This window comes from Anser anser (genome assembly GCF_964211835.1).
Source record: "Anser anser genome assembly, chromosome: 14".
Lineage (NCBI taxonomy): Eukaryota > Metazoa > Chordata > Aves > Anseriformes > Anatidae > Anser > Anser anser.
Genome location: NC_139735.1, coordinates 10,533,491 through 10,560,938, shown reverse-complemented (window position 1 = coordinate 10,560,938; position 27,448 = coordinate 10,533,491). Strand labels below are relative to the sequence as shown.

The 27,448-nt window shown below is 43.6% G+C and overlaps 1 protein-coding gene across 2 annotated transcripts in view; it reads left to right on the top strand.

Moving 5' to 3' along the window:
• Window positions 1-27,448, top strand: part of ERGIC1 (endoplasmic reticulum-golgi intermediate compartment 1) — a 57,695-nt gene that overhangs the window by 6,444 nt on the left and 23,803 nt on the right. Inside the window, exons 2-3 of one of the 2 annotated variants that reach the window (XM_083798720.1) lie at window positions 14,911-14,972; window positions 21,272-21,344. In XM_083798720.1, coding sequence (XP_083654846.1) covers window positions 14,911-14,972; window positions 21,272-21,344 — 135 coding nt within the window. The remainder of the gene's footprint in view (window positions 1-14,910; window positions 14,973-21,271; window positions 21,345-27,448) is intronic. The other variant, XM_083798719.1, reaches the window with a different exon arrangement.

The window sequence follows — 27,448 nt, the reverse complement described above, 5'->3', positions numbered from 1 at the left end:
GTCCCAGAGCCTCACCGATTGATTCCACATGGCTAAATCAAACGTGAGCAAACTGAATCTGGCTGCTGGGTTGTGGCAAGAGATATCTTGACCAACGAGCGCTGATAAACCCGGTCCCAGCTGTAGGTTGTGGCTCTGACTTGGGTCTGTGTCGGCCAGGTTTCTGTAGCGGGGTGGGATCGATATGGGGACTTCTCGAGAACTGAGTCAAAGCTAGGAGCTGCACGGGGAAGCCAGGTGATGCTTCTGAGCTGTACTTGCTTGTAGGGAGTACAGTTACAGGCAGCTGAAAAATGGCACTAAGTTGAGGAGGCACAGACAGGAGTTCTCTTAGATTGGAATTTAAGTAGGAGAACCTGAACTGGTCACGTCAGGAATTCCCTGCCGATACAGAAAGGTCTTCTGCCATGCAGCAGCGTCGGCTAGCCTTTGTGCTTCTGGGGGGAAGCCTTATGAAGATGGAGCTATGCTTCACTTTTTTTTTTTGTTTGTTTTTTTAGTCTCCCTCCGCTTTCTTGGCAGAGGTTATTTTTCGTTGTGCGGTTCTGGGGAACGTAGAGGTGCACGGTCCAAATCTCCGATTTGTGTGCTGTCCTAGGGCAGCTGGGGCCTAAACCTTTCGGAAGGCAGCTTCCACAAAGGGAAGGTACAAGGTTCTGATGCTGTCTTAATCTTACAGCTTGTTTCAAGGTGTTCAGCAGTACTGGGCAGAAACAATGTCTTTGGTGACTTCTAGAAAATGTGGGAAAGGTATCTTACAATTATGATTATTATTATTGTTATTATTACTACTTTTAAGGATCGGAGCGATTTAATTAGCTTGGGGAGCAGCTATATACGTTTTATCGTGTTCTCTCTTCCTCCATTCTCTCAGATCTCCGGAATACAGTGGTACCACGCAGAAGTATAATCTCTTACTTTCAGTCTAGTGAAGGGCTGGGTCCCTTTAAATGCCAGTCCCCTTACTTGAACATTTTTATTTCGTGACTCTTTTCCCCAGTTTTGATGAAGCAGAGTATAGTTTGCTCACTTTATTAAAAATACATTTCTCTTTCATCCTTCATTTTGACACCTGCCTCACTGCCTAAGAGGGAATAAAACGCTTGCTGGCAGGACTCCACCATTGAGTATCTGGGATTATAAGTACATTCCTCTTCATAATTATCTCTGAAATATGTTTGAGCCTAATGTTTTATTTTGAAAAAAATTGTGTTGTACTGCTTCCTCTCTTCCATTCTTCGGTGACATCTGAACTAGTTTGCACAGTTGGGGTAGTTCAGCAGTAGCAATTGCTATGTGTTGCTGGGCGATAAAGACCAAGCTCCTTACACGCTGAAAGAATAAGAACACAAAATTTAGCAGATGGTTGACAAAAATACATTGTGCAGGACAGCACAGTGGAGTGAGGGATGCTGGCAGAAGGGAGGAACCAGGAGAAATAGCTCCTTGGTAAGAAACCAGTTCAGACAGGAGCAGAATCTAAGCATTTCGTGCCTTCTTTCTGCAAGTGTTGTGGGGATTCAGTGTCTTTTGTCCTAGAAGTAAATGGTTTTGCTATTTTTCTGTTCAAATTCTTTCCTATACAAATCCCATACCTGCCAAGTAGCTAGAAGCCCAGATGACATAACGCCGCAGAAGCTGCCGCCGAGCATACTTCCGAGGTTCTCTCGGCCCCTTTCCCTAAATGTCCAATTACCCAAAGGCTGAATTATATAATGAATGACAGTCCTCGTGGCTAACCTTGTTTTCTCATTCTCAGTACTCCTCCTTGTTTCAGAAACTTCCTCTGTTAGTTTCATTATGTTCTTGGAACTAGAATTAAGAGGGAGGAGCTGGCTGGCAAGGAAACCTATTCCTGCATTTCACTCCTTGGCCTATGAGTGTGGAGAGTCAGCAGGTCAAAAAAAAAAAATTGCTGGAGGATTATGCTTTAAAAATGGTGTGATGTTGGGATGAAATGTAAGTCGTACAGAATTTGAGGATTCCAGACTTCGCTTGCTTGCAGTATAGATAAGCTAGTTTAAAGGTGTATTAGCTCCTCCACCTCCTTGTCTAGTCCTTTGCATCCCAGAATTGGCTCAAAATTCTGAAAAAAAAAAAAAAAAGCTCAGGATTAAGCAGTTTCCAATGTGGTTTTGAAGCCTTGAGAGTTTGTTCATTAAAGCTCAACTTGTACAGTATTGGTGTTAATACTTCATTGTGTTTAAATGAGGACTAGCTGATTACTTAATGATGTTTGTATGTTATCTGCTGTTACGCAGGTGTTAATCTTATTAAATGTGTTAATAACTGCTTGGTATTTACAAGTATCAATTTATTAGTCCTGCTTTGAATCTTTATTTGCATCTTGAACTCATATTCAGGGCCCGACTTTGATAGCTGTATATTATGTGTTTACTTTCCATGTGTAAACACTTACATTAACAGGATCTTTTTTTTTGGGTCCCAGTTCAGGAAACTGTTCCTAATCAAGGTTGTTCATAAACGTGCACTCTAGGCACAACCCTGCTACTGAACCAAGGCTTGGCTCTTACAGCGCACATCACAGTTTGTTTTCATAAACATCTTCCTGGAGGTTTCCTTCTGGAGGCTTTCAAAGAAATCGGGACTTTGATCAGTCATGCTTCATGCTTTTGTGAAGTTTTTAGTCTGTAGATTTCAACGTGCTTGATGAAAAGTGGGCAGATGTCACCAGGTGCCTCTCCGCAAAATGAAGAAGCTGAAGAAGAAAGACTTAATTGGCCGGAGGAGAAATTACGCCGTGAGTCAGTGCTGGGAGCAGGATAGAGTTCAGGTCTGTTGGCTCCCACTGCTGCATCCCATCCATGGGACTGCAGCCTGTCTCTGTTCCAGAAGCTGTCCCGAGCTGCTCTCTGCACATTATGTTCTCATCTGCCGTCAGACAGGAAACACAGAAATTTCATTTAAACAAAGAATTATCAATCTCAAAACGAAGCGTTCAGAGTCAGCAGTTCCTATTTGCTTCCCCTGCTGCTGACTTCCTGCCATTGTTCTCCTCGGTTTATAAAACAGGGTGATAGATTTCACCTACTCTGCTGGAAGAGTTGGTTCTTTTTATCTGTGCTGGATTGGGTAAGAGCTGAGTGTGCCTGCAGAGTCGTCAGAGGAGGCGCTTGCCTTTGGATGGGCAGGAAAGCAGCGTGAGCTCTAAAGGAAGGATTTCGGAAAGAAATCTTGAACTAATATTTCCCCCTAAAAATTGAAAAAATAATGCTTCCTTTATATGTGTAGAAGAAGGTGTTAGTATAAGGCATCTGTCAATTTCCTATTGACTGTTCTAGGGTGGATTTACTGGTATGTATAAATTCTTCGTTTGACAGATCTGTAGAATAAAATTCGGGATTTATGTCCAGAACAAACAGCTACAGTGAAGGCTGTAAGGAACTGAAAGGCCTAGGCAGCTGGAAGTCACTGCTTTTTTTAAGTCAGGTAAGAAAGTTGTGCTTCAAGAGAAGCTTTCCCAATTAAAACTGAAATAAAATCAATCAAGCAAATTAGTTCTGACAGAAATTCTACTTCCTAAATCTTGTAATTTGATTTCAGTGTTCTTTCACATGTTCCTGTGAGGAACTGGACCCTCTTTATTCTGACATTATTTGTGAGGGAATACAACACATCAGGTGGGTTCCTTCTCTGTGGCATTTAGGGGTCCCTAGCTCCATCAGAGATGGCACCTACTCTCAGCTCATGCTTTCCGAACATAGTGATTTGTTCCAAACTGCTGGTCAGACCAGGTCTGACTTTTTTGTGTGGCAGCTTTCAGACACCCGAGGTGCACAATCCTGCCCACAACAATCATTGAGCTGTGCTGTGTCACCTGTCCAGCCGTCTGCTCGTCCCTGTCCTCTCGCCCACGCCAGCCTAATGACGTCCGAGCCCTATCTGGGTCAGTAGGCAGAGGGGAGCCTTGCCCCGCTCGTTCCCTTACCACCATTGTCCCAGGTACTCGCAGTTCTCTGGGGCCATCTTCTTTACTATTGTGATTATTTCAGACAATCTGTCGTTAGGTGCTTGGAACAGGGTAATTGGTCCTTAAGGCCACCTCGCATATCCTAGGAGTCGGCCTGCTGTTATGCTGTTGAATAAAAACAATTTAACAAGTAAAGAGAATAATCTTTTTCTCTCTGGTCATGGTCACAGTAGTTCTAGGTATGGTTTTAACAACGGTGAATGATAGCAGTCCCTGTCCCCCCCCCAGCTTCGAGTGGATGACTGGGATTTTATTTTTAAGTAGATTTTTTTCGTTAATCAAAAGAGCATTGTGTGTGCAAACCTGACTGGCTGTGCTGTTTGTTCTACCTTGACATTTCACTCAGCTTGAACAGTCGCATTGAAAACTAAATTGGTGTTTTTGGATTTGTTCATTACACAGAAGTAACAGCTTTGCTTTTAAAGATCTGGCTGTGTGATGTGCTTCGTAGGAAAGAACAAAGCCGGAAAGGTACGCTCCGTGTTCGGGGGACCTGCCTGTGTTTGGTGGAGTAAAGGCGTATGTATTAGCCTGCTTGTTTTTATTTGGAGTTAAATGGCCTCTGAAGAGGTTAAAAGCTAGCAAGCTAGGGTTGAATGCCTGGCAGCTTGTGTTGTTCTGCTGGCATTGCCGGGCCTGCTCTTACTGCCCAGTGTTCAAAAGCTGTTAAAGCAGCTTTATTGACAAGCAGGGATGAATTGTCCCAAAGCCATTATTTGAGAGCAGTGACCCAAGGAAATGGAGAAATGGTTGAGAAATGGTTGCTGCCTGTTAAACAGCTTTAAAAAAAAAAAAAATCACTCTTAGCTGAGTGATTTGATTTTTTTTTTTCTTTTGGTTAAAAATCTTTTGTTCTTCTGGTAGCATTGGAGTATTCTGAATGCCTTTCTAATTTCTTTCTGTCTGTCATCTGTCTGTCTTTCTGTCTCCATTAAAGAAGCACTGAGGTGTAATGTTCTGGGGCAGCGATTTCTTCCCTTCTCTATCTAGTGGCTACAGCCTGAGAATCTGTTTTCCTTCCTGCTTGTGTTGTTGAATATCAGGAGATGGATGGGGGTTGCCAGTTACTGGATGTTGTGGTGGGTACTTTCTGTAACCCAGTGCTGAGTTGCTTCGTGAGACTTCTAATACATCGGTGAGCACAGACCCCATGACATCTCGAGCTGTTGGAGAGGTAGGTTTTCACTTAGGTGATTTGTACATCTGGTTCTTAGGCTTTGGTTAGGTAACGGACATCTCCTTGCCCAAGCAGCCACATATCACACGGATACAAATGCTCCTTGACACAAAACAGCATGCCTTTGGTGGGAAGGTTTCTCTAGAAATGCCACTGGGGACTAAAAGAAGGGTGTTTCCCTTCTGCCGTTAGTCTCCAGCCTGAATGATCTTGCTCTGACAACAGTGTGTTTGTAGCTTTGTTTTGATTCCGTGAATGCACATAGAAGGCATCCAGCGTGACCTCTGTATTACTATGTTTTTCTTCTCCCTCCAAGCCACCCTGATGTTGGGGGGGCAGAAGGAGGCTTCTGAGACAAACATGGTGACTAAATTCTAAGCTCCCCGTCGTAATACAACCTCCACTAAAATTTTCCTGGAGAGAGAGAATAGGGTCTGTTTGCGCACAGTTGTCTTTGAGTGTCAGACAGACTTAATCCAACTTATATTTATAATGACTGAGTTTCTCCTTGCATCCCGTGTCCTCCTTATAAATGATAAATCATTTCATGCAAAGTGAATTGCAGGGTTCTAAACTGTAAGTGGTATCTCTGGTGAGAGCCTTAATAGCAGCAGGTACCGAGTGAATCACAGTCCATAAACTCTTCCCCTGTCTCTAGGGATGCTTCTCCCAGAGGTGGTAGCAGCAGTAATGAGAGAAAAGAAAGTTGTGCAGTCGGCTTTGCTGCGAGCTGCTTGAAAACTCCTGGGGGCCACTGTTCCAGCTCGCTTAAACGTGGCTCCTGGAGTGGGGTCGAGGTTGCTCATTCTCCTCTCCTCGCTTCGCACCTGCCTTGGTTTCCTGAACTGCTAATGCAGCTCTTCTGTCATGAAATGACAAACTTAAAAATAGATGCGGCTGCATAGATCTTGTGGGAAGAGCTGGTTGTGTGTCTTTGTGCATCAGGCTTAGAGCTCCTGTGAGGAGCTGAATAAAGGTGACTGAACCAACCGTCTCTGTGCTCTGAATCATATGCCTGTAACACGGCGATAAAATAGGAGTGTTTGAGAAAGCAGATAGGTAAGCAGCAAGAGGAAGAATAAAAGCATGTGGAGAGTGACGAATCCCAAGGTTATGTCCCTGTCTCCAGTGGAAGTTAATCCTTCTAAGAGTTAAAGATGATTTGTCTCTGCTATGGCATCTGAATAAAAATGTGAGTTGGCTGAATTCACTGATGTCTGCGTGAAGTAATTAAAGCGTGTAGTGTAATTCAGAAGGATGTGGCCTAGAAATGAATTTATTCAGAATGTCTAAATTTAGATTTAGAATATCTAGCTGCTTACCAAGAAAAGATACTCGATGTTTTCTAACCTGTTACCAGGTGGAGCTGCCTCAGGATGACTGTTACTGAGGATGAAATGGATGCTGGGGTGGATTTGGCTGTCCAAGGTTGTTTGACAGCTGTGTTGCTCCTTGAGGCCCTCCCATGGTGTAGGTAGATTTCATGAAGTGCAGTCCGCGGTGGTTGTTTCAAGTGATGTTCCTAGTGTGTTCCTAGAAATGCCCTGTGTGGCAGTTGTCTTACCCATCTGGAAAAGAAAAAGGCAGTATAATCAACAAATAGTGTGCCTTATCTTCTTTTGAGGAAAAACTTTCTTTTTTTATGAGTTTGTTAGTGTATAATCCGCATGAGATACCTCTCTCTGTTTCTTGAATGCTTGAATGTAAGTACAGTGTGTAACGGTAGAAGTCGTCTCTTCCACATTATAACTCTGTTTACTGGGGAGTACGTAATGAACGGACTCTGTAAGGAACAGGCAAGCTTTGTTGTGTTAGTCAGGAATTGGCGTATGCGTGGAGAAACACTGACATCAAGGCTTCTTGGATCGCTTTTACTTGAGGCCTGCAGCCACACTGATTCACTCTTCTTTGGTTTGCAAGAAAGATTTGACAAATAGGAAAAAAAACAGCAGCACTATTGCACTTGGAGATACCTCCTGTTTGTAGGAGCTGTGCTACTTGCTGTTGAATTGGGTAAGGGCATTACCAGCATGTGGGCAGAAGCACGAGAGGAAACAAGTTTTGAAAACTTTAACAAATCTGTATTCCCCTGTATTGTGGCAAGGGAACTTTTCTCGTGTGAAATAGTTCTTCAAATGCCAAACTAATCTTCACTTCAGGACAACCAACCTGTCTGTCTGTGTGTGTCACAGGTGTCCTGCCTTTCTCTTTTTCAGCCTGCAGCCCCTCTGTTTCTCCAAGCAGTAATGTTTCTTGCCAAGAAGGAACCAGTTGAGGATGGGGTTTTTATTGACCCTAAAAGCCCCTTGGGACAGTTCAGGTTGCAAGGCTTCACCAGTGGGCTCTTTTTAATCTTTTTTTTTTTCCCTTATATCTTAAATACCCTAGGGAGATCTCCCCCGCACCCTTTGTCTCTTTGGGAAACACTGCTGTATTTGATGGATTTTGATGCTCCCTAGTCATCCTCAATGAGTCCTTCTTGTTGTGCTTTACCCCGACAGGCAGCTGGGCATTACCTAGCCGCTCATTCTCTTTCCCCAGGTGGGATGGGGGACACAAGTGGAAAGGTAAAAGTGACAGAACTCAGGGTTGAGGTAAAGACAGTTCACTAGGTAAAGCAAAAGCTGCTTGCACAAGCGAAGCAAAACAAGGAATCCATTTGCCACTTCCCATCAGCAGGCAGGTGCGCAGCCACTCCCAGGACAGCAGGGCTCAGCATGCCTAATGGTTTCTTGGGAAGGCAAACGCCGTCACTCCGAACATCCCCCCTTCCTCCTGCTTTGCTCCGGTTCTATCTTTGGCCAGTCTGGGCCAGCTCTCCCGGCTCTTTCCCCTCCCAGCTCCTTGCGCACCCCGGCCTCCTTGCTGGGGAGGAGCATGAGGAGCTGAAAATTCCCCGGCTCTGTGTAAGCATTGCTCTGCAGTAACTGAAACATTACTGTGTTATCACCACTGTTTTCATCAGAAATCCAACACAGAAAAAACAGAAATCCAAAAAATATGAGCCTCTACAAAGAAAATTAACTCAATCCCAGCCAAAACCATGACACGTTTAGCACTGGGCCTCCAACCTGCAGCATGCTGGAATACAAACTCGGGCTCCGCAGTTCTTCAGATTTCTTATTGTGGTAAAATGAGGATCTTTATACTATTTTCAGAGTTAATTTTCTGTATCTGTATTCAATAAGCCCCTTCTTTGTCTAGTTTAGTCAAATCTGCTGTAGAATCACAGAATTTTAGGGATTGGAAGGGACCTTGAAAGATCATCTAGTCCAGTCCCCCAATCTTTGAAACGTTGGTTGTTCAGTTAACTTAATAGTGAAGTTAGATCTCTGCTTTTACATGTATGGTACTTGGCAGGTCACTTCAAGTAGAGTTATTAGTTAATGAAGCAAATTGGTTCAATAGTACCACATCGTCTCTTTTTTCAAACAGATATCAAAGCTACTGATGCATAGTAAAATCGAGGTAGTTTTCCACTGTGCCCTGAACCAGCTATTGAGAGTGAGTAGTGCCACCAAAAATTGGTGGCCTCAACTTCAAATATGGTATCTGCTGAAAAACGGATGCTTTGAAAAGCTGGTTAATATGGGAGGTGGAGGAACCGAGCATTGTTTAAACACCCACATTCTTCTGTGTGAATCACAGCCATGGACCCTTGCTGCTAAGATGAGATGACATGATGTATTTACGCCACTGTTGACCAGCTAGAGGTGGAATGTCAGACCTTATATCATTTTTTAATTGTTTTTGACATCAGAAATGTAATCTGCTGTAATGTATGATCGTGTCCTCTAGGCACCTTCCTTCTTCAGTACGTGCTGCAGACCTACCTGTGATAGAGCCAGTACTCTTCAAAAAGAAGACTGATGTTTAAATATTCGTTTTTTTCTGGGGAGAAATAAACTCTGCCTAAAGCATAAAAATGTTTTTCCCCTGTCTGCAAGCATTAAAGCTAAATTTCTGAATCACCTGAGAAGTGGTGAGGGAGGAAAATTAAGCTGCTGCTGACTTGGAGTGTCCAGATTCTGTTCTGTGACCAAGTGCAACGTGAATGCGTTGCGCTTCTGCTTGGCCACTTGGTTAACTGGAATCTGTGTTTGTCTTTCTCTGGTATTAGCTCCTTTACATATCAAAGTTTCCCTTTGCTACCAGACATTCAAACCACCATTGAGTTCTACTTACAAGTATTGTTTTTTTTGTATTGCCTCAATTTTTTTACTTCCTGCTCCCAGAAAAAGATAACAGCATCTTACAGAGATGTTACTGTAGTGTTTTACTGAAGCTTCTTTCAGACTCCAAATATAACAGACAGGATTTTTCTCTTCAGGGTAATCTTGAGCAGAATAAAGTGTTTATTACTTAATTCCTGAAATATTTCAGATCCAGACTTGAAACTGTTCAGGTGTATGCAAAGCACGCCTTGGCAGGAAGCCCAACCTGTAGTAGTAGCTCCTGCTGCAGGAGTGAGCTCATACCTCTTCTCCAGGCAGACATTTTAAGTATTCACTCTAGAAGAAAATTTAATGTTTGGGTAGGCATCCTCTGCCCTCTCTGTCACCCATCTTGCTCTGTCAATCAGATGGATTTGAAAGGAAAGTCAGGAACCACCCCAGGGCTGGTGATGTCGACTTGCTTCATTCTGTTGGTTTGACCTACCCGCGCCTTTGCTGAGCTGGCTTTGGACATAATTGCTCGTGGCTGTCCCATTCAGATGAGCGCTGCTGCATCTGCCTGGGGCTTGTTAAACATTTTGATGCTTTCTGTGGCCCTAGGAGACCCTGAAAACTGAACAGGAAGAGCACATACTTCTATGGAAAGAAAAAATGTTTAAATAGCAACAGCCCATGGTAGTCTAGATACAGCTTGAAGTTCACCTGATGCTTGCTGGCACTTTACATGTGCCATCTATTACTTGGGTACATCAAGGTATGCCCGTCTGCAATTTTACCTGGCCATCCACTTGTGCAACTGCAGGACAATGAGACCAAGCATGTCGTGTCTGTGTTTCGGAGAGGACTGTGGCACACCTGTCCGTCAGACAGCCTTAGCTCTACCTTCAATCTCCTTTAATCATCTTAAGGTTTGTGGATTCTGTTTGAGCCTCCTAAAGAAGAGCTGCAGGAGGATCATTGTTAAACATGCTGCTTGACCAGTTCATTGACATTCCCGTCAGGGAGGTGAGAAAGTTTCTGGTTTTGTCCTTCCAGCTTTGGAGAGGGGAAAAAAGTATTGTAGCGTTCCCTGACGTTAGTCATCGATGTTGGTTCCAGTGGAACTCTGACATTACCACCAGCCTTTTTTCGTTTCTTTGTTTGTAACCATGCTGTCCATTGAAACACAAGACAATAGATACACTGGATGTGTCAGGAAATTCCTTTGTTATACTGATGACAGCCCAGTGCTATCTTTAGCCTGTCCAGCTCCTCCTTTATGAGGATCTGTGTGACCTGGAGGAGAGGCTTTCCTGGTGAAAAGTTTGTTGTTTCCATCCTACAACCGTGTCAGTTGTAAGATGTTATTTTGCCTTACAAGTCTCGCCTTTCTGAGCAAAGGAAGAAAGTTGCCAAAAGCTAGATATAAATAACCTGCTGTCCCTCCTGTGGAAACTGTCCGTGTGCATGCTTTGTAAGCGTAAAGTGATGCATCCCTTTGTGAGAGCGGGGTAAACCGCTACGCGATACTGCCGGCTGAGTTCCCTTCGCCGTTACTGTGAGGGGATGAACATGCTGTAAATCAACGCCCTGGTTTCTCGTGATTGTTTAGGATCTAACTACACAAATACCAAAGTGGGTATTCACAGCGTAGTACAGTGCGTCTCGCTGCATCGCGAGCTGTCTGGTAGAACTTTTCCGAGCATCCCGTCTTCCTCCAGCGTTACTAATACCTTCCGCTGCTTTTAACGTGCTGGTATCAGAAATCAGTGAGGCAGCTTTTGCCACATAGAGGGCACAAGGTTCCTGTCTGCTCCCAGGGTATAAATACTCTTCCAAGTGACCAATGCTTCAGGAACCTTGAGGCTTTCTGGAATTTTTACTGCAGGTGCTTGCAGGAACATCTGACCTGAGGGCAAGTAAAACCTGTTCCCCTTTTCCATGCATCCAACTGCGGGCCTCCTCCCTCGTAGGTTACAAATCATCTGTGATGGCTAATCCTCATTCTTTCCTCTTCCCAGGACAGTGTAAGTGATCCCCTGGAATTGCTTTGAACTCCATGACAGAGGCAAGAAGCCAGTGGCAAAAGGAGAGGGGTTTGAGTGAAGCATAGAAATTAATTGGATTTTTAAACCTTAGTTCTGATAGGAGCCGTGGCTTTCACAAATACCTGATTTCTTGGGGCATAGGCTCTCCTGTTACAGTAACTCTTCCCAATTTCACAAAATTGCTTAAGAAGTTTGCTTGATTTATTTATTTTCATTGATTATAAATAGTTTTAGCAGTCTTGCGGTACCATCTTCTAGTTATTGCTGGGATCTCATCTCTCTGCTGTCTCACAAACATACTTTGCAATCTTTAATGCAATCTTTAATCTTCTTTTAACTCCGAGTTTAAATTAGAGTTAACTGAAGATACCTTTTTTCCCTGACCAGGCCAGCATCTCCATCATTCTCTTCAATGTTCCACGTCTTGCTCTCCTTTTTGGTTTCCCCTTCGTCCTTCTCTAAATGTGCAAACCCAACTGCTGTCTTCATCTGCCTGGATCAGACTAAGTTACATTTCCTCAATCTGCGGCCAGTGCCATACACGTTTTGTGAAGATGCCTGGTACCCTGCAGAGTATTTTTCAGTTACCAAACCATAAACCCTCCTAATCCAGAGCATGTCTTTTCAAAGCAGATGAGTGTTCTGTCAGGATACTTACATATATCCAGTCCTTTTTATTCTGATCTGGTAGTTTCTTTGACTTAGTGGTAGAACGGGTCAGTGAGCAAAGCGAGCCAGCAGCGTTTGTCTCTAATTCCAAACCTGTCTCTTTTCCATTCCCTTCCTGTTAATTGTTTTGACCACTTCAGCATCCTTTTCCAGGCTTAAATAAACCTGCCATGTTGGCCTTCCCTTCTGCTGCTTGAGCCAGGCTCTGGACATCATCCTTCAAGCTCCTGCAGTCACCTGTCAGATCTCGGCTGAGCTCTCCTTCCTCCCTGCCATCCAGGCTGCTCTCGTGGCCTCTCTTGGAGACCTTGTCCACTCTTGATTCAGTGTGGGTTCTTAGTGTCTGTCCTTAGCTAAAAACATGTTAATTCTATGAAATGTACCCATTCGTGCACTCCTCCTGGGTTGTTCTGTACTCTGTATGAGCCTCCAGACTGTAAATTCAAGGCTGAGAAGTTGTTTGCCCGATGCTCTTGCCTTGCTAGCTGTGTATGCTCACTGTGCTCGTATATTAAATGATCCTTGAAGTGCTTTAAGGGCCTCATGAGACAAATGTTGCACATGTGCCATACTGTCCTTACAGAGAGGCTTGAGCCTCTAAGTATAGACATAGAAGTTGTCAAAACTCTAGGCGAATCAGATCTGGAGATTTGCATAAATCTTTTCTTAGTTGTGGCATGAGAAGGAGAGAGGGAACGTAACGTAGCTGAAGAGATGGGAGGCAGGAGAGCACGCTGAGAGGGTGAACTGCCTTTTAAGCACTTAAAGCCAGGAGATGAATGTGGCTGGCAGCCGCTGATGGTCAGCTTTCTCTAGTGTAGCCTATTCCTAGCTTACTTTCGCCACGTAAACTTGATTTGTGTGTTTTGGTTGTTACTTATGTGATTAAAATGACAGAGACGAGAGAGCCATGCTGTGACATCGGCTTTCCACTGAGTTATTTAAAAAGCTAGGTTGCTTTTTTTAAACCTGCAGTAGGTCATCCTTTTAAAACTCGTAAATATTTCTGATTGTAAGAAAAAACTTCCTTTTATAGTATCCCCATACTGCTGTTTTTACTGAATCCACTGTAGAGCTATTTCCTATTTCTAATTGCTCACTCACCAAACAGCTCTGTGTTTTTTTTTTATGTGCTCTTTCTTTCTCAGCTTTTTCTCCCCATTGCTCCGTTATTGTGACTGTAGTGTCACGACGTGTAGACGACGCCAGCTTTCAGCATTTAATGGGCTGCGAGGAGGAAAGATCAGCTACTTCCTCTGCCCGTGAGACCGTGATGTCACCGGCTGCTCCGGGCTGCTTTATCATCCGCTGCTGCTGTTGCTGTGGTGCATGGGGAAGGAATGTAAACAGCTCTTTCCAGATGTTCTCGGGGCAGCTGGAGATCCATAAATGGCCTCTTTGGTTCAGGAATGTTACTGATCCATCTAGGGGATAGCAGGGAGCGGAGTCATAAAAACATACAGCTCCATACGCATCCTGTGCAGCATGCTCTGTCAATTTTATCTGGTGAGCAAGAGCTGTGTGCTGTTGGCAAGTGTGCTGGCTTCATCTCGCTCTGTGCTGGTGTGGCCACGACAGCACGGGACCTGGATGTGCTGCAGATACTGAGCTCATCCTCACGAGACCCTGGAGGGATGTACTCTTCCTATTTTGTAGGTAAATAGGATGGCTGAGCATGTTCAGGGCTGGAATTGCATAAATGAGCTACCATGATACCAGCTCTCCTTCCTTGGCTTACCCGTTCTTCCTCCAGCTTTGACTCCTGGACAAGCACAGCAATAGTGTCCTAATCGTGTGCGTGGCAAATGCTGTTTTGTTCACCCATTGTACCCATGATTTAATTAGATACAGAGTAAAGGAAAGAAAGCTGATGTAGTTTTGGAGCTCTGAATATAAAATTTGGTGTAGTAGGAAGCACTGAATCAACATGGGGCTGTTTCATCTTGGTGCTGGATAGAGCAGAAATTTGGAAGCCAGCGTCTCTCATGCTTGTTCAGGACTGGAAAAAGCATCAAATCTCACTCGCTAATGGCGTATCCAAAAAAGTCTATTCTGGGGGAGAACCAGTCACTTCCTTCTTTAGGGTGTGTGTGTTTTTAATGCATTAATTAATTTTTATTGAGTGGTGGAAAAACTGATGTCAGCGCTGCATTGCGGCTGGACATGCAGCAACACAAGGTGGTAGGAAATAATACAGCTAACATCATAAGGGCAGTGAAAGTTTAACCACGGAGAGTTTAAAATAGCAAAGTTGAGCCATATGGATATTAAAAGGTATGACCGAATCAAAACAACTGTCTAATATTAAGTTGGATTTTGCTGGGGGAGTAGCAGACTTCTTGGGTTAACTTAACTTCTCCTGTGTATCCAATGTCTAAGGGTAGGTTTCTTGCCTCAACACCTTGATTTCTGGCTTTGGTATTGGCAGTCCTTGGCTACCGTGGGATACAAAACACTAAGTGCAATGTAGGTTGTCTCTCCCTGTGTTGTTTTGTGAGGCCTTTATTATATTCAGGAGTCTGTGGAGTATCATTTTCCTTTTACGGTGGTCTATAAACTTGTCCAGCATGACTTCTTCCCTGGCACCTGTAGCAGCTCAGATTGCAAAGATCCATGACAGCAAAGCCGAGGGAGGTGGAGGGAAGTGCTCTGGAAACTGGAGCCAAAAAGCAAAGCAGTTACATAATTGTACAAAAGAAAAAGGATTTTTTTTGTTTTGTTTGGTTTTTCCTTTTCACATCCGTCTGCAAACTGAAAAAATGCTGTTGGAAAGCTGGATGGAAAAACGTTCAGCATCGTTCATCCCTGTGGGGACGTGAAATGTATTGAAATATTCCACCTGTTTTATGGCTGTTACTTTTCCTTTTTCAGGTTTGACATCTACAGGAAGGTGCCAAAAGACCTTACACAGCCAACCTACACAGGGGCTATTAGTAAGTAGCACTTCATTTTGCTGTCCTTGCATACCCCTGATCTAAAATTAAAGATCTTTTGGCTTCTGTGTCTTTAAAGATATTTTTAAAGGGATATTAAACACTGGAAACGTTATCCTTTGTTGCTGAGACAGCTCATTTTTACCCAATCTGTAAGGTTGCACTAAATGACAGGGTAGTTTGCATGGATTTGGAATCTCGGTAACAAAAAAGTAGCAAAGATACACCATTATGAAAGGGAGCTCCTAAAAGCTAAAGCTGAAATACCTACTCTGCTAGCTACTGAAGTAGCTAGTGAAGCTTTCTGCTCATCTTCCCAGGAATAGAAGCTATGAGTCTGCTCCAAACACTGGGGGAGTGAACGATGGCAGGGTTTTTTTTGCCTTTCTGTGATAGGCATCCTGTTAGTGTGAAAAACAGCTGATAACGGTTGGGTTCACAGTTACTGAGCTCGAGTTTTTGCTCGCTGAAGAGACGCAAGGAACCAAGCTACTGCAAACTGGGAATCCAGGTTTGATTCCTGGATCCATAAGAGCCGGTTGGATGGCAACATGCAGTGGCCAGCAGGGAGGATGGTCTGGGAAACGGATATTTCTGTCACGACATACTCAGGGGATTCATCTGACATTGCAGATGGGATTAATGAGCAGAGAGCTTACTTTGTTGTTATTTCTCATGCTTTTAAAGGAGAAAAGTTCCTTTGTCAGAAACCACCGATAGTGATCCACTCTCACTCCCATGTATCAATACGTAGACTTCAGCTGATATAAATCTCTTGCCTTGGGCCTCTTTTCCTTCCTTCCTTCTCCCGAGGTAGGCTGTAGGCTGAGTAATGCAATTTCGCACAATTATATCCAGTGAGTGCACTGTGCAGAGGTAAACATTGATCAGGTTGATCCTGCCAAGTCTGTAATTAGACGCCTATTGCAGCTTTCCTGTTCCATTGAACAGTGACTTCCTTTGATCCATGCTGTGCTCCATTCATCCATTCTTGTAGATGGGTCAGTAGCCCTGTATGTCATTGCTGACGTGAGTGATGTCATATCCCTTGATGACAACAGGCATCAAATAGAACTGAGTCAATAGCATTGAATCAGTGGGGCACCAAGCAAAGCCTTTTGTGAGCTGCAGAAACCGTGAGGGTGGCTGAACGCTAGTACAGGTTGCCCAGAGTGTTGTGGAGTCTCCAGCCTTGGAGATACTCAAAACAACTAGATCCAGCCCCAAGCAACACCGGGGCGTTGGATGGGATGATCTCCAGAGGTCCCTGCCAGCCTCAACTATTCTGTGTTTCTGTGAAGATAGCATGTTACTGTAAATATTTACTTTCATGGAGTCCTTGTCCTCCCTGTTCTCCTGACCACTGAATTACTTGCATGTTGACTCCCTCCTAGGTTTGCTGAGACTGTGAACAAAGCTTGAATAAAATTGTTTAGTAATTTAGAGGCGTATGAGATTTAGTGTTCTTTCAAGAACACTTTGAACTTGCTTAGTGATCCTGCCTTCTCTTCTGTTTTGGAAACGAAGAGTTCCCACACTGTAACTGGGCTCGCTTTGAGAATTTGTCTTGTTATGAATCACCTGCAAAAAAGAATGTTTTAGAAACAAAAAACCCATCAAAGGCCATCCAGCAGTGTTAGGCTTTCAGATCTGCAGTAAACAGCTCAAGTGATAAGTGTGTTGTGGGAAGGCTTGGAGGCTGTGACTCTTACTTAAAATTATTAGCTGACTTATTTCTTTCTATTGTTATTTGCAGCTTCTCAGGCTTTGATTTTCTTCTCTAACTGGTTCTCCTTCTTTTTGTCAGTGTTTGCAGACAGGTTGATAGAAGCTTTTGAACCACATAGGCAGCCAACAACCTGTAGTGGCTTTGCATATGAGGATCCTGGCTGCAGCTTTCCTAATGGGCTTTCTGTCTGACCAAGGCTGTGACTTGTAATTTGAAATCCAGTAATCTTGAGTGTTGTAGGAGGCCGTGAATGAGACCGGCCCATTGCCATGCCAGTTTGAAGTCTGGGAAGGTCTCATGATTTTGTGATAAATGCTTCAGGGAATTCAGATGGTAAGAATAATAGGGACTTGTAGGCAGGGGAAGGTGCTTCCTCATAGAAAATCTGGTAGGGTGTAGTAAATCTGAAATGGCTATGGCAGCATCTGTATTTTGTCTTTTTTTAAGTCTTCCGAGGTTTACAGAGCAGATACAAACTGTAGTAGCTGACTGTTGACCTAAGCCCTTTTCACGTGATTTCTCTTGAGATTTCAGCTCAGTATCACTTCTGGTGCTGAAAGCTTTGAAGGCTTTCTGTAATGAGAATGGCTTTTCTGCAGGATTCCTCCAGTTGCTTTCGGTCTGTAAGGAGCTTGAGGTTTATTAGGGAAGAAGGAATAGATAAAATTACAACAGAAAAGAGATGTAAGTACCAACACTGCCTCCAACCACCATGGATGAAGTGTCCAGCTCCTGTAGGAAAGACGCAGCTCAGAATAAGTGTCTGCTCTTCTCCGCCAAAATACTGTAACAGTCTCGAACACACGCAAGTTCAGAAGCCAACTGGAGGGTTATTGAGAGTCCTTCTGTTGTGTAGGTTTTTGTAATTTCAAAAGTTGCAGTGAACACTTCATGTAAGGTGTTCCAGATCTGCGTAGAAACCCTTCTGGCTACTAAAAGTTGGTAGGAACTAAGGAAACAAGAAACATCCCCTGTAGTTCAGTGAGTGGGTTTTGCACAGAACAACACACCCACTGGTCTGGACTTCTCCGAAATGCACGCGGTAGTTGGGCATCCCTTTTTCTCAATACAGATCTCTTCTTTCAGACCACGTTGTAGTCTGTGTGCCGCTCAGCCGTGCTATTGCTGTCCCTCTTCCACCAGGTGCTTGTGCCAGTCTTTGCGAGCCTTCCCACCCCTGCTCAGTGTGTATGTGGTGCCAACACACGGCCGTTCTAACAGACCTGACTGCCATGGTGACAGATTGGCCGCGTTAGGGTATGTAGGCAGCAGTGGCACGTGCCATCTGGCAGCTGGACAGCAGCAGTCCGACTTCTTAAAGAGAGGGGCTTGCAACTCAGGCAGCTGCTGTAGCGATCCTTCTGTTCGACAGTCAGTGTGGACGCATAGTTTGGGTGCACATGTTGTGTGCACACATGGTAATGTTATCCAGAAATACTCCATGCTGTATGGAGGCTGGAGTTTTAAATACACATCAGGAAATATCAAAGTTATGATTCACATGGCATCCGTAACGAGACCCAATCCTTGCACTTCGTAGCAGTTTGCTTCATTGTACAATAAATACTATTAATTTTATGCCTTAATATAGGCATGGGTTCACGTTCTCAGTCTGCGTGCTGTGTTAAACAGTTCGCATTTCTTTCATTTCTTGCAGGGTGGGGAGGAAGAGTCAGGAATGTACCTCGATGGAGCATATATCAGAAGGGGACACATACAAAAGGGTTAGGTTGTAGAAAACAGAGTAGGAAAAAATGCTTGGGAGAACTTCTTATCCTTTTGGGGTTTCCAATCAACCAACAGCAGTGTGTTCCTGTGTGCCTAATGCCAACAACCTTTGATATATTGATCGTATTGTCATACTAGAATTTTAAGACCAACTGTCTTAGTTGGTCTTTCAAGCTCTGTGGGAACATCGCAGTGCTCTTGCAGTTAAGCTCTATGCATTAATTTTTATCATTCTGTCTGATCGCAGTTTTTAATCTACTTTTCCAAATATAATACAATTATCGAATTGTGGGTGGCAGGAACACCATGCCATACATGGCAGCAGGTAAAGTCCTTCACTATGGAAGAAGTAGCTGAAGCAGTGTGTGTAGATCGTTACACTGGGAGCGTTGTGTGTGCCTGCAGTTCCACACGAAGGAGAGGAGTGCATGTTCTGTGTGGAAAAAACTTTGGCACGAGACAGTTCAACACACAAAACTTCCACGAAAGTCACATGCCAAAGACACCCCCCTGCTCTGAAGATTCTTTTTGGAAGTCTTGCAGACTTTTTCTAGTGTCCACAACATCCATTGTTGAGAAGTTTCAGAACTTATTTAGGTGTCATGCAGGGGAAAACCTTCCTCCTCTTGTTTTAAACTGCCACTTTTCATCCCTTTCTTGTACTAGAAGAGACAGAGTGGTTGTTCCATTCATCTCCTCCAGGCTGCTCATGACTTTATAGACCCTGTCATGTCCACTATCTGTAATCTCTTTTTTAAGGTTGAAAACTGACTGTGCAGCTCGAAGACTGGCAAAAGTATAGAAAGCCTTTGAAAGTCAGTCCCTGACAGGTGTTTCGGGGTACTCTTATGGGACTTCTTAAATACGGGTTCCTATAATTTTATTGCACTGTATTTGGTAAGTATCATCACAAGTCTTCACTGAAAGAGTTGAATTGGAAAGTGAGCTTGAGGGAGACAATGCTTTCTATACCAGGAAAGGAGAAGGTAGTTTGATGATGGAAATGGCAGGAAAGAAAATGAAAAGTTGGAAGAGAAAGAAAACTCTGGGAGGGAATTTACAATAGCAGTACCAGGCTGCGCAGAAGTGATGGAGAGCAGAGGTCTGGCTGATGCTGTGGGAAGCCCTTACAGGATGGTAGCAGGGCAGAGGGGAATACGGGAAGCAGGTAAAGAAGAAAGAGTTGTCTCTCTCTTAATGTTCTCCCCTGCTTTCTGCCAAAGATCAGAGATCTTGTGTGTCTGCTGTTGGGTGATTAATGGTACGAAACACTGGATCAACTAGTCTTGTGTCTGACTGGTTGCTTTTTTGTGCTCTTACGTAGGAGTAGATGTTCTCAGGAGAATTTGCTGCTGTGCTTTAAGTAGACCTTCCTCCACCCCCATGCTGCATGATGCACTGTGCCAGCGGCTCAGCTGGGTTACAGCAGTGTTCTTCTGTGCCTTCACAGCCAGGAAATGTGTGACCATCTGAGGTTTTTCTTTTCCTACGAATATCCCCTCTTGCTTCCCAATTTCCTCCTGGTCTTTGACTTTGTTTTTCCCTTTTCTCCTCTTCTTCATCCTACCTAATGAATTTGTTGGGCATCTCTTTTAATCCGTTGCACTTCTGAAAGGGTCAGTAAATGAACCCACCCTTGGAGGGACGGACGAGGAAGGGGAAGCAGTGCACTTCTCCTTCCTCAGAACTATCGGCTGACTAATGTGATGAATGAGGCACAAGGCTCTGGGTCACTCAGGCGTCTGTCTCAGTATTTGCCTTAAGTGCCTCCTCTTTCCTTCCCATGCCTCTCACGGTCTCTACCGAGGCAGTTTGGCCAGGCACAATAGTTTGGTTAAAGTTGCTCCCCGGCCAGTTGTGGCTTGAGCCTTCCAACGGCATGGATATTCGGGCTGTATAGGTCATGTGGAATAAAGCTGAGGAACCCGTTTTTTTCTTACGCATTTTGCAATCTTAATTAGTGGCTATGGTAAAATGGTCTTGTCCAAAGAGTGCTTGGTCATCGTTACTGTGCTGGGACTGAGGGGTGAACCAGACCGTATGCCTGTCGTCACAATCCTGGAATAGCATGCCACTGCCCACTTCACTCTTTTGTGTAGTGATTCACGGTGAACTTGGATATTTTACTGAATGTAAATGCACGCTGCAACCCCGTCTCTTTGAGCTGGCACATCCCTGTCTGCTCCAGTCGTCCCTGCTCAGTAAGATTCCCAGCTGTCCTTCCTTCCAGCCCCTGCCGTGTAGGACGCTGCCTGTCACTGCTGCTTGAAGGGCACTGTGCAATGCTTTGAACAGTTTTCTGATGAAGAGTAACCGGTAGTACACCAGTAACTTTTGGCTCCCTTCTTTTAACTGTAGGTTGGCTTTCTTAGAAATGACATGGGCCTTGTCCAGGTACTTAGCATTTACTTTATTAGGAATGTTTATTTTCTAAAGAATCAATATATTGGCAGAGGGAGAAATTAGAGAAGTATCAGGCATTATTTAGACTAGTCCATTATAACAATGTCTCTGCTGTCCCAGCTCTACCTAGTGGTTAGTGGAGGCTGCGAGATGACTTACAGATGGCCTTAGAACTTGACAAAGAACTGAAATGTCTCCTAATTCACGAAACACTGCATAGCTGACTGGAGTTAAGATACGCAGCAGGATGTTGGGTATTGGCATGCCATTGAAGTCACTGCTCAGATGGCCTCAGCTTGGTCATTGTCTCAAAAGAGTGTTAGTTCTCAAGTGTGTCTGGGTGGCATATTTACAGGGGGAATAATCTGCCTGTGTGAAGACAGTTTGTCTTTGTTAGAGATATGAAATTAACCTTTTCCTCTACTCTCCTCTTTTCCAGTCTCTGTCTGCTGCTGTCTCTTCATACTGTTTCTCCTCCTGTCTGAGCTCACCGGATTCATAGCCACTGAAATGTAAGTAAAAATCATGTTTTCCTGTGTTGGAATGTATGTTTATAGATGGTTCTTTACAGCTTCACTCTGTTATATTGGAAAAATATGCCAGTAATTTCACTGGCCTAGTTAGTTGGCTAATAGTTTAGGATTCCTTTAGGTTGAGTTAAAATTCTCAGTTATACAGCTTTCTGATTTACTAAGGCAGACTGGGCAAACTTGGTTCTAAAATAATTTTGCTAGAGAAAACTGTTCCAGACCTGCTTGATCATTTTTCAGTTGCGTAGTAGATTTCTATGTTGAGCAAGGTGGATATTTTTGATGTGACCACAGATCCCATAAAAGGCTTTCATCCCCTTTCAGTCCTCTGATGATAGGTGTAAGGCGCTGTGAACGCTAAGATCAATGCCAGTCAGCTGACATGCCCTCTTTCTCCTTAAGTTCTTGATTTCTTGTCCTCATCTGGGATTTGTTTCTGCTCTCCTCCTGAATGCATGCTTTTCTCTATACTTCTTTGATTCAAAGTGATTCTGGAAAAATAGTGTATTTTTTTGACTGGTGCCTCCTGTTTAAATGTGTGGTGCCAACTGGTTGAAATCACGTGGGCTGTGCTCTGAGGCTGCCGGGTCTCATTGCAGATAAGGTGAGATCTCTGACAAGACATCTTCTTTTCCCCTCGCTTCCCTGTGGGTAGAATGGGTACCCAATTTTGCCAGTCTTCACTGGATGTCTTCAGAGATGCTTTTGGGGAAAATGAATTGCATAAAATAGGAATGCTTACTAGTTTATTGTTAATAATACCATTTTTGCTATGTTAGGTAGAACTGGATGTCTAATACATTTAGGTAGCTTTACTCATGCCATGAGTTTTATCTTCTTTCTTTGTACCTGTTAAGCCTTGTTTGAAAACTTAGTTGACAGGTTTTTTGTCTGAAGAGTTGCTGTCCCTAAGTGACCTCTTTGGGACCTGCTCTGAGCAAAATAGAAATTATTTCTGCTTTTAAAAATTGCTCATAGAATAAATATTTTAGTTAAATGGATTTTTTTTTCCTGTTCTTATGCTCCTCCTGTCTTAAAGTTGACTTTTCTTAGTAACTATTAACCTAAGTACCTTCGGGGTTCTAGGAAACATTCTCCATCATCCTCCTGATGTGGCAGTGAGCTCACTGGACTGTGATGCGGTTTTCCTGGAGAGTTAGGAAGGGTGGAACTTCAACCAGTACACAAGTCTGACAGATAGACACACATGTCACTGTGAGCACAAAAGCTCTGAAAGCCGTTGGACTCGTGTGCCATAGTTTCACTGACCATGCTTTGTGTTGCTTGTGATAACCATGTAATCTTTCAGTGTTTTTATGTATCTCTGACGTGGGTCATGAGTTTAACTTCAAGAATAATTTTAACCTTGAGTAGTGTTTAACGTTAAGATAGTAGTGTAATCTAGCTCTAGCTATTTTTTATGCCTGTTGCTCACTTGTTTCAGAGATCATGTCCCTTAATCCTTGAAAGTTTCTTGAATTCAGTTCCATGCATTTGCTTGTGAAATACTAGGGTCACCTTATCAAGCCACTTCTCTCAGGAACTAAATTTTCTTGGTTTTCTTGTTTATAGAAAACAGAGAATCGCCAGACAAATTGCTTCAAGTAAAATAGTACTTTATCTTGCTACCCTCTTAGATCTCATTTTCTTGAATGATCTTTTTAGTTAATGTTTTATCGGAGGAATCAGTAATATTTACCTAATTTTGATCAAATAGAGTATCTGTGCCTTTATGTAGCGATAGTTTCCTGACTACAGATTTCTTTTTGAACAGCGAAGTTGTATAATTCTCTGACGCCTCTTGGTGCTTGTTTCACCTTGTGACTTTCTGAACAAGATGATGCATTTTCCACAAAGATGTTAGAGGTGCGCTAAGTTCCTGAACGCTCAGCTGACAGGATTCTTGTTAAAACCTCAGAGAGTTGGTAAACTGTTTTTCCCAGCAGGAACTGGGAAGAGGGAGGAGGTGTTTGCAAGCAATAAAGCAGCAAAATTTTAGAGGGGATGTCATGGAAGAGACTGAAACAAATGAATGCAGGAAACTGCTTCGTCACGGACAGTCCAACACAACAGCTCGCTGAATATGAAAACCTCCTTTTGAAGAGTTATAGGTCAGCAAAATCTCTTGCTGGGAACAGATCAGCCACAGCATTTGTAAATAGGCTCCCTCTGTAACAGCGGAAATACTTCAGAATGTCATGCAGCAAAGTTCTTCCCAGTTCAGTAACTCTAAAGCAGAAGTATGCTTTTCTTTTTCCATTTCTTACTCATTGCTTTCTCTTCTGGGAAACCCATGCCTTAAAGGTGTTCGAAGATGTTGCTAACCTTTCGTGCTTCCTTTTTTTTTTTTTTTTTTTTCCTCTAGCACATTACTGGCACTATGTTGTGAGGCAACATAGTCTCATGGTTTGGAACATGGGTGTAGAAGTGTGGAGCTATATGTGGTCTGGAACAGTGTGAGAACTCTGTACCACCATTATAAACCGGGTGGTGGCAGATAACAAGGGAGATACTAGCTCAGAAATATTTTTTGAGCCTTGTTTGCCCACAAATCAAATACTTTTGAAGATGCAGGAGATTCCTTTTGTGCAAATGGTTCAATCCCCATCACCTTTTATTGCAGGTTTCAAGCTTCTTTTATATCAAGTTTCTTTTTTATATCTGTTATATCTCTTGCAACACATATCCCTCCCATCTTGAAACTTCCTAGGTCAGCCAGGATTTGAATGATTAACCAGTGTGTGCACTAGCATGGGGTGAGCTTTCCTGCTTTGCTAGTGCCAGCTGCATCAGTCCTTCTCCTCTTGTGTAACATTTCCCTTAAAGCAGTCATGTGCTTTACAGAGCCAGATTGCATGGGGATAGTTGCACATTTTTGATAGCAAGGTGAAACTGAGAGCAGCTGGCCTGGTGCCTTACATCAGGGAAGTACCAGGTTTGCTGATGTGGACTCGCACTTACCTCACAGCCCTGTTACAGCCAGTAATTGCGTGTGGTGTGTGTGCACTGACAACCTGCTTGAGGGCAAGTCAGCAGCAACCTCAACAGCAGTGGTACCCAGAGGATTAACTGTCTGGCTCTTACCAATGGCTTTCTTTGGTATGTGAATCTGAAGCAGGAGGTTGGTGTGGTTTGCTGAGCTCATGTTCGCTGTGCCATGAGAAAGTAAGATCAGCTCTGCACCACACTAAGCCCTGATACTTGCTAGTTTCTCCCCACTGTTGGACTTCCTCTACATTCATGTGACTGTAGCAACTTAAATTCCTGCTATTACTAGAAATCTGTCTGGTCACTCTTGCCCAACTTCAAATCTGTTTTTCCTTGACCAGCCCGTTGTCTTAGTGCTTACAGTCTCGACTACTAAAGACGTGTCTGGGTGGCAGAAAGCCAAGAAATTACACCTTCATCTTGAGGATAACAGTCATGACACTGAACCCAAACAGATTGCCAATGTGAGGAAACCAGCGTGCATCACGGTGGTTACGTCACAGCTCAGCGTGTGGGCATTTCTAATGAGCGTTCAGATTGCGTCCGTGTCGGGGAGCTTACTTCAGCTAGGAAGCTGAATTAAGATGCTGTACACGTTACAGCAGACATGCAGGAAGTTAATGTGCCATAGGTAATGCGCTATAACTGCACATCCTATTTTGTTGGTTACTGGCTTCCTGTGTAGATGAGCCTTGAGCAGGCTAGAAAACTCCTGGCTGCTCATGTTAAGGATCCATTGCATGACCCTAGCAGGCAGTCCTCTGAGCAGCCACGAAGAAAACCAAAGCTTGGTTTTAAGGTGGGACTAGATCCTTTTCAGGAAAAGCACAGTGAAGTTCTGGTGAGGGAAGAGGTTTTTGTTTCTTTACTCAACCACAACCTATCCTTGCCCTTAAGGAGGGGGTGAGTTTAACTGTGGAAATCAAAGATATTCATGATTTTTTTTTCGATCCATACTGGGAGTGACTGAAGACTTCAGAACGGTCCAAAACAAGACCTTAGATCGAACTCCTTAATTCTGTAAAAGACAGATAAAGAAAAGGAGGTCCTTGTCCCACATTTGAACATCTGCAAAACTGGCAGTATCAAACACATTTGTCCCACTGAGCAAATGACTCAAATGGCTGGAGACATAAAGCCAAAGTGTTAACTGTGTCCGGTATTTCCTGGGCAGGATTGACAGGTTGAGAGTAGATTGAAGGGTAGAAATTGCTTGGCATACCTTTAACGGCTTTCCTCATTCATCTTGCTGTCATGTTGCAAATCAAGAACGTAGAAACTACCTCTCTTTTCTAATTAACCCAGATCAGTTCCAGAAGTTAATAGCCGGCAAGATGATAATCCTGTAGTTTTATGGCCGTAATTAGGTCATGAATTATGTTCTGTAGGATCAATAAGAGTTTTCCAAGTATTCCATTATTAAGAAGGAAAGATGTAATTAACTAATCTAGACTACCTTGCATTGGCAGCCAGGGGAAGGGGTAGGAGGGTATGAATGTGGTATTTGTGGTATGAATGTTTCTGCTCAACAACAATTCATCTGCCACAACACACTGTGTAGAAAGCAGAAGACCGTTTCTGGTAGTGGTGGTGGTGGTGTGTGGGTGGTGTTTTATTTATTTATTTATTTTTGTTTGTTTTAATTGAAGTAATGACACTGAACAGGCTGAAGTGACGAGTTTGTTGCTTGGAAGGCTGTGTCCCCCCGCAAGGCAATTAATTATGTAAGCAAGGATATCTGTAATAAAAATACTGCTTTTCTGTAGAAGCATAAATCATCAAGCATAAATCATCAGCAATGTCCAAATCCCTCGTTCATTTAAGGTGACTGTGGCACTCACTGGGGGCACCTGCTTGCTTTAATCGTTATGAAAAATACTTTGGCTGGTCTGTGAATATCACACAGCCCAGCTCCCGTGCCGGGGCCATGCAGCACAACTCAACTGTTCATGCAGGCTGTCAGGTACCCCAAAAATGGGAGGAAGCAAAAAGCCATGTGATTTTGAGACCAACATTGCTTGTTCACGCTGGATTCATTTGCATGGCCGAATATGATCCTGCGGTGAAGCAGAATTGTTATCATACTTACCTTGAGAGCTTTTCTGTCCCTTAGCTCTCCAAGGTATTTGAAATGTGTCTTGTGGCTCTTGGCCCGTGATGATTTCTCACCATGACTTGCAGGGTCAGGTGGTACCCTTTGTAAGCAGCAGGTGCAATAAGCATTTCTGCTGCAGGAAACCGTAGCCTCGGAACATGTGCTGCGTGCACCAGGAGCACAGCTCTACAACTCCGGGCCCCAGACACCAGTTGGAGATGCAACTTCAACTCCTCCAACTCATCCAGTTGAGGCAGACGAAATGCTGGGGCAGGCTACACCAGCAGGTGAAATATGGCCTGGTAGTCGGAGGGGAATGGGAGCTGCAATCCTGCTCTCTCCACAGTCTGACCTTGGGATAGACAGTTTTCTGTTGAAGGATGTAATGCTTAGCTGCCTACCTCTCAGGGGTGTTAAGAAGCTTAATTAGTGTTTGCGTAGTAACTTGGAGATTACCTAATATAAGGTGCTATATATTTGTGAAGTGTCGTTATGCCATTTGTCCTAATGTACGTGTATGGGTTAGCAGGAAGCGGAAGGTGCTGTCGTGATGTCATTTGCAATTTCTGATTCAAATATACATTGACGTCTTTTGAACCCTTCTTCTTCCTGCCTCCTGGAGAACTGTAATTCCTTCCTTTGTAGGACAGCTGTGAAGCATAGAAAACACACTGAGCAAAGACCTAATGTGGGACAAAGACCTTCTAAATGACAAATCGATTGATATTCAGAGCATAGAAGGAAGCTTACGAGTGGCAGAGCAATAGATGTGCACAATTTATTACGCAGCAGAGAATTTGCGGATTTGCTTATTTTTTCTTCACACAAATTGAGAACACGATGGTTTGTTTGTCCTGTGTTGGGTCGCCTCTCGTTTGTCACAAACGAGAAGGAGGTAGCTCAGGACTCTAGGCTTAGAATGGTTGTGATGATGAGATGAAATGGCAAGCAGAGCCAAGAAGGCTTGGACAGTTTGCCTGAGAGAGTCTTTTGAGAGAAGCTT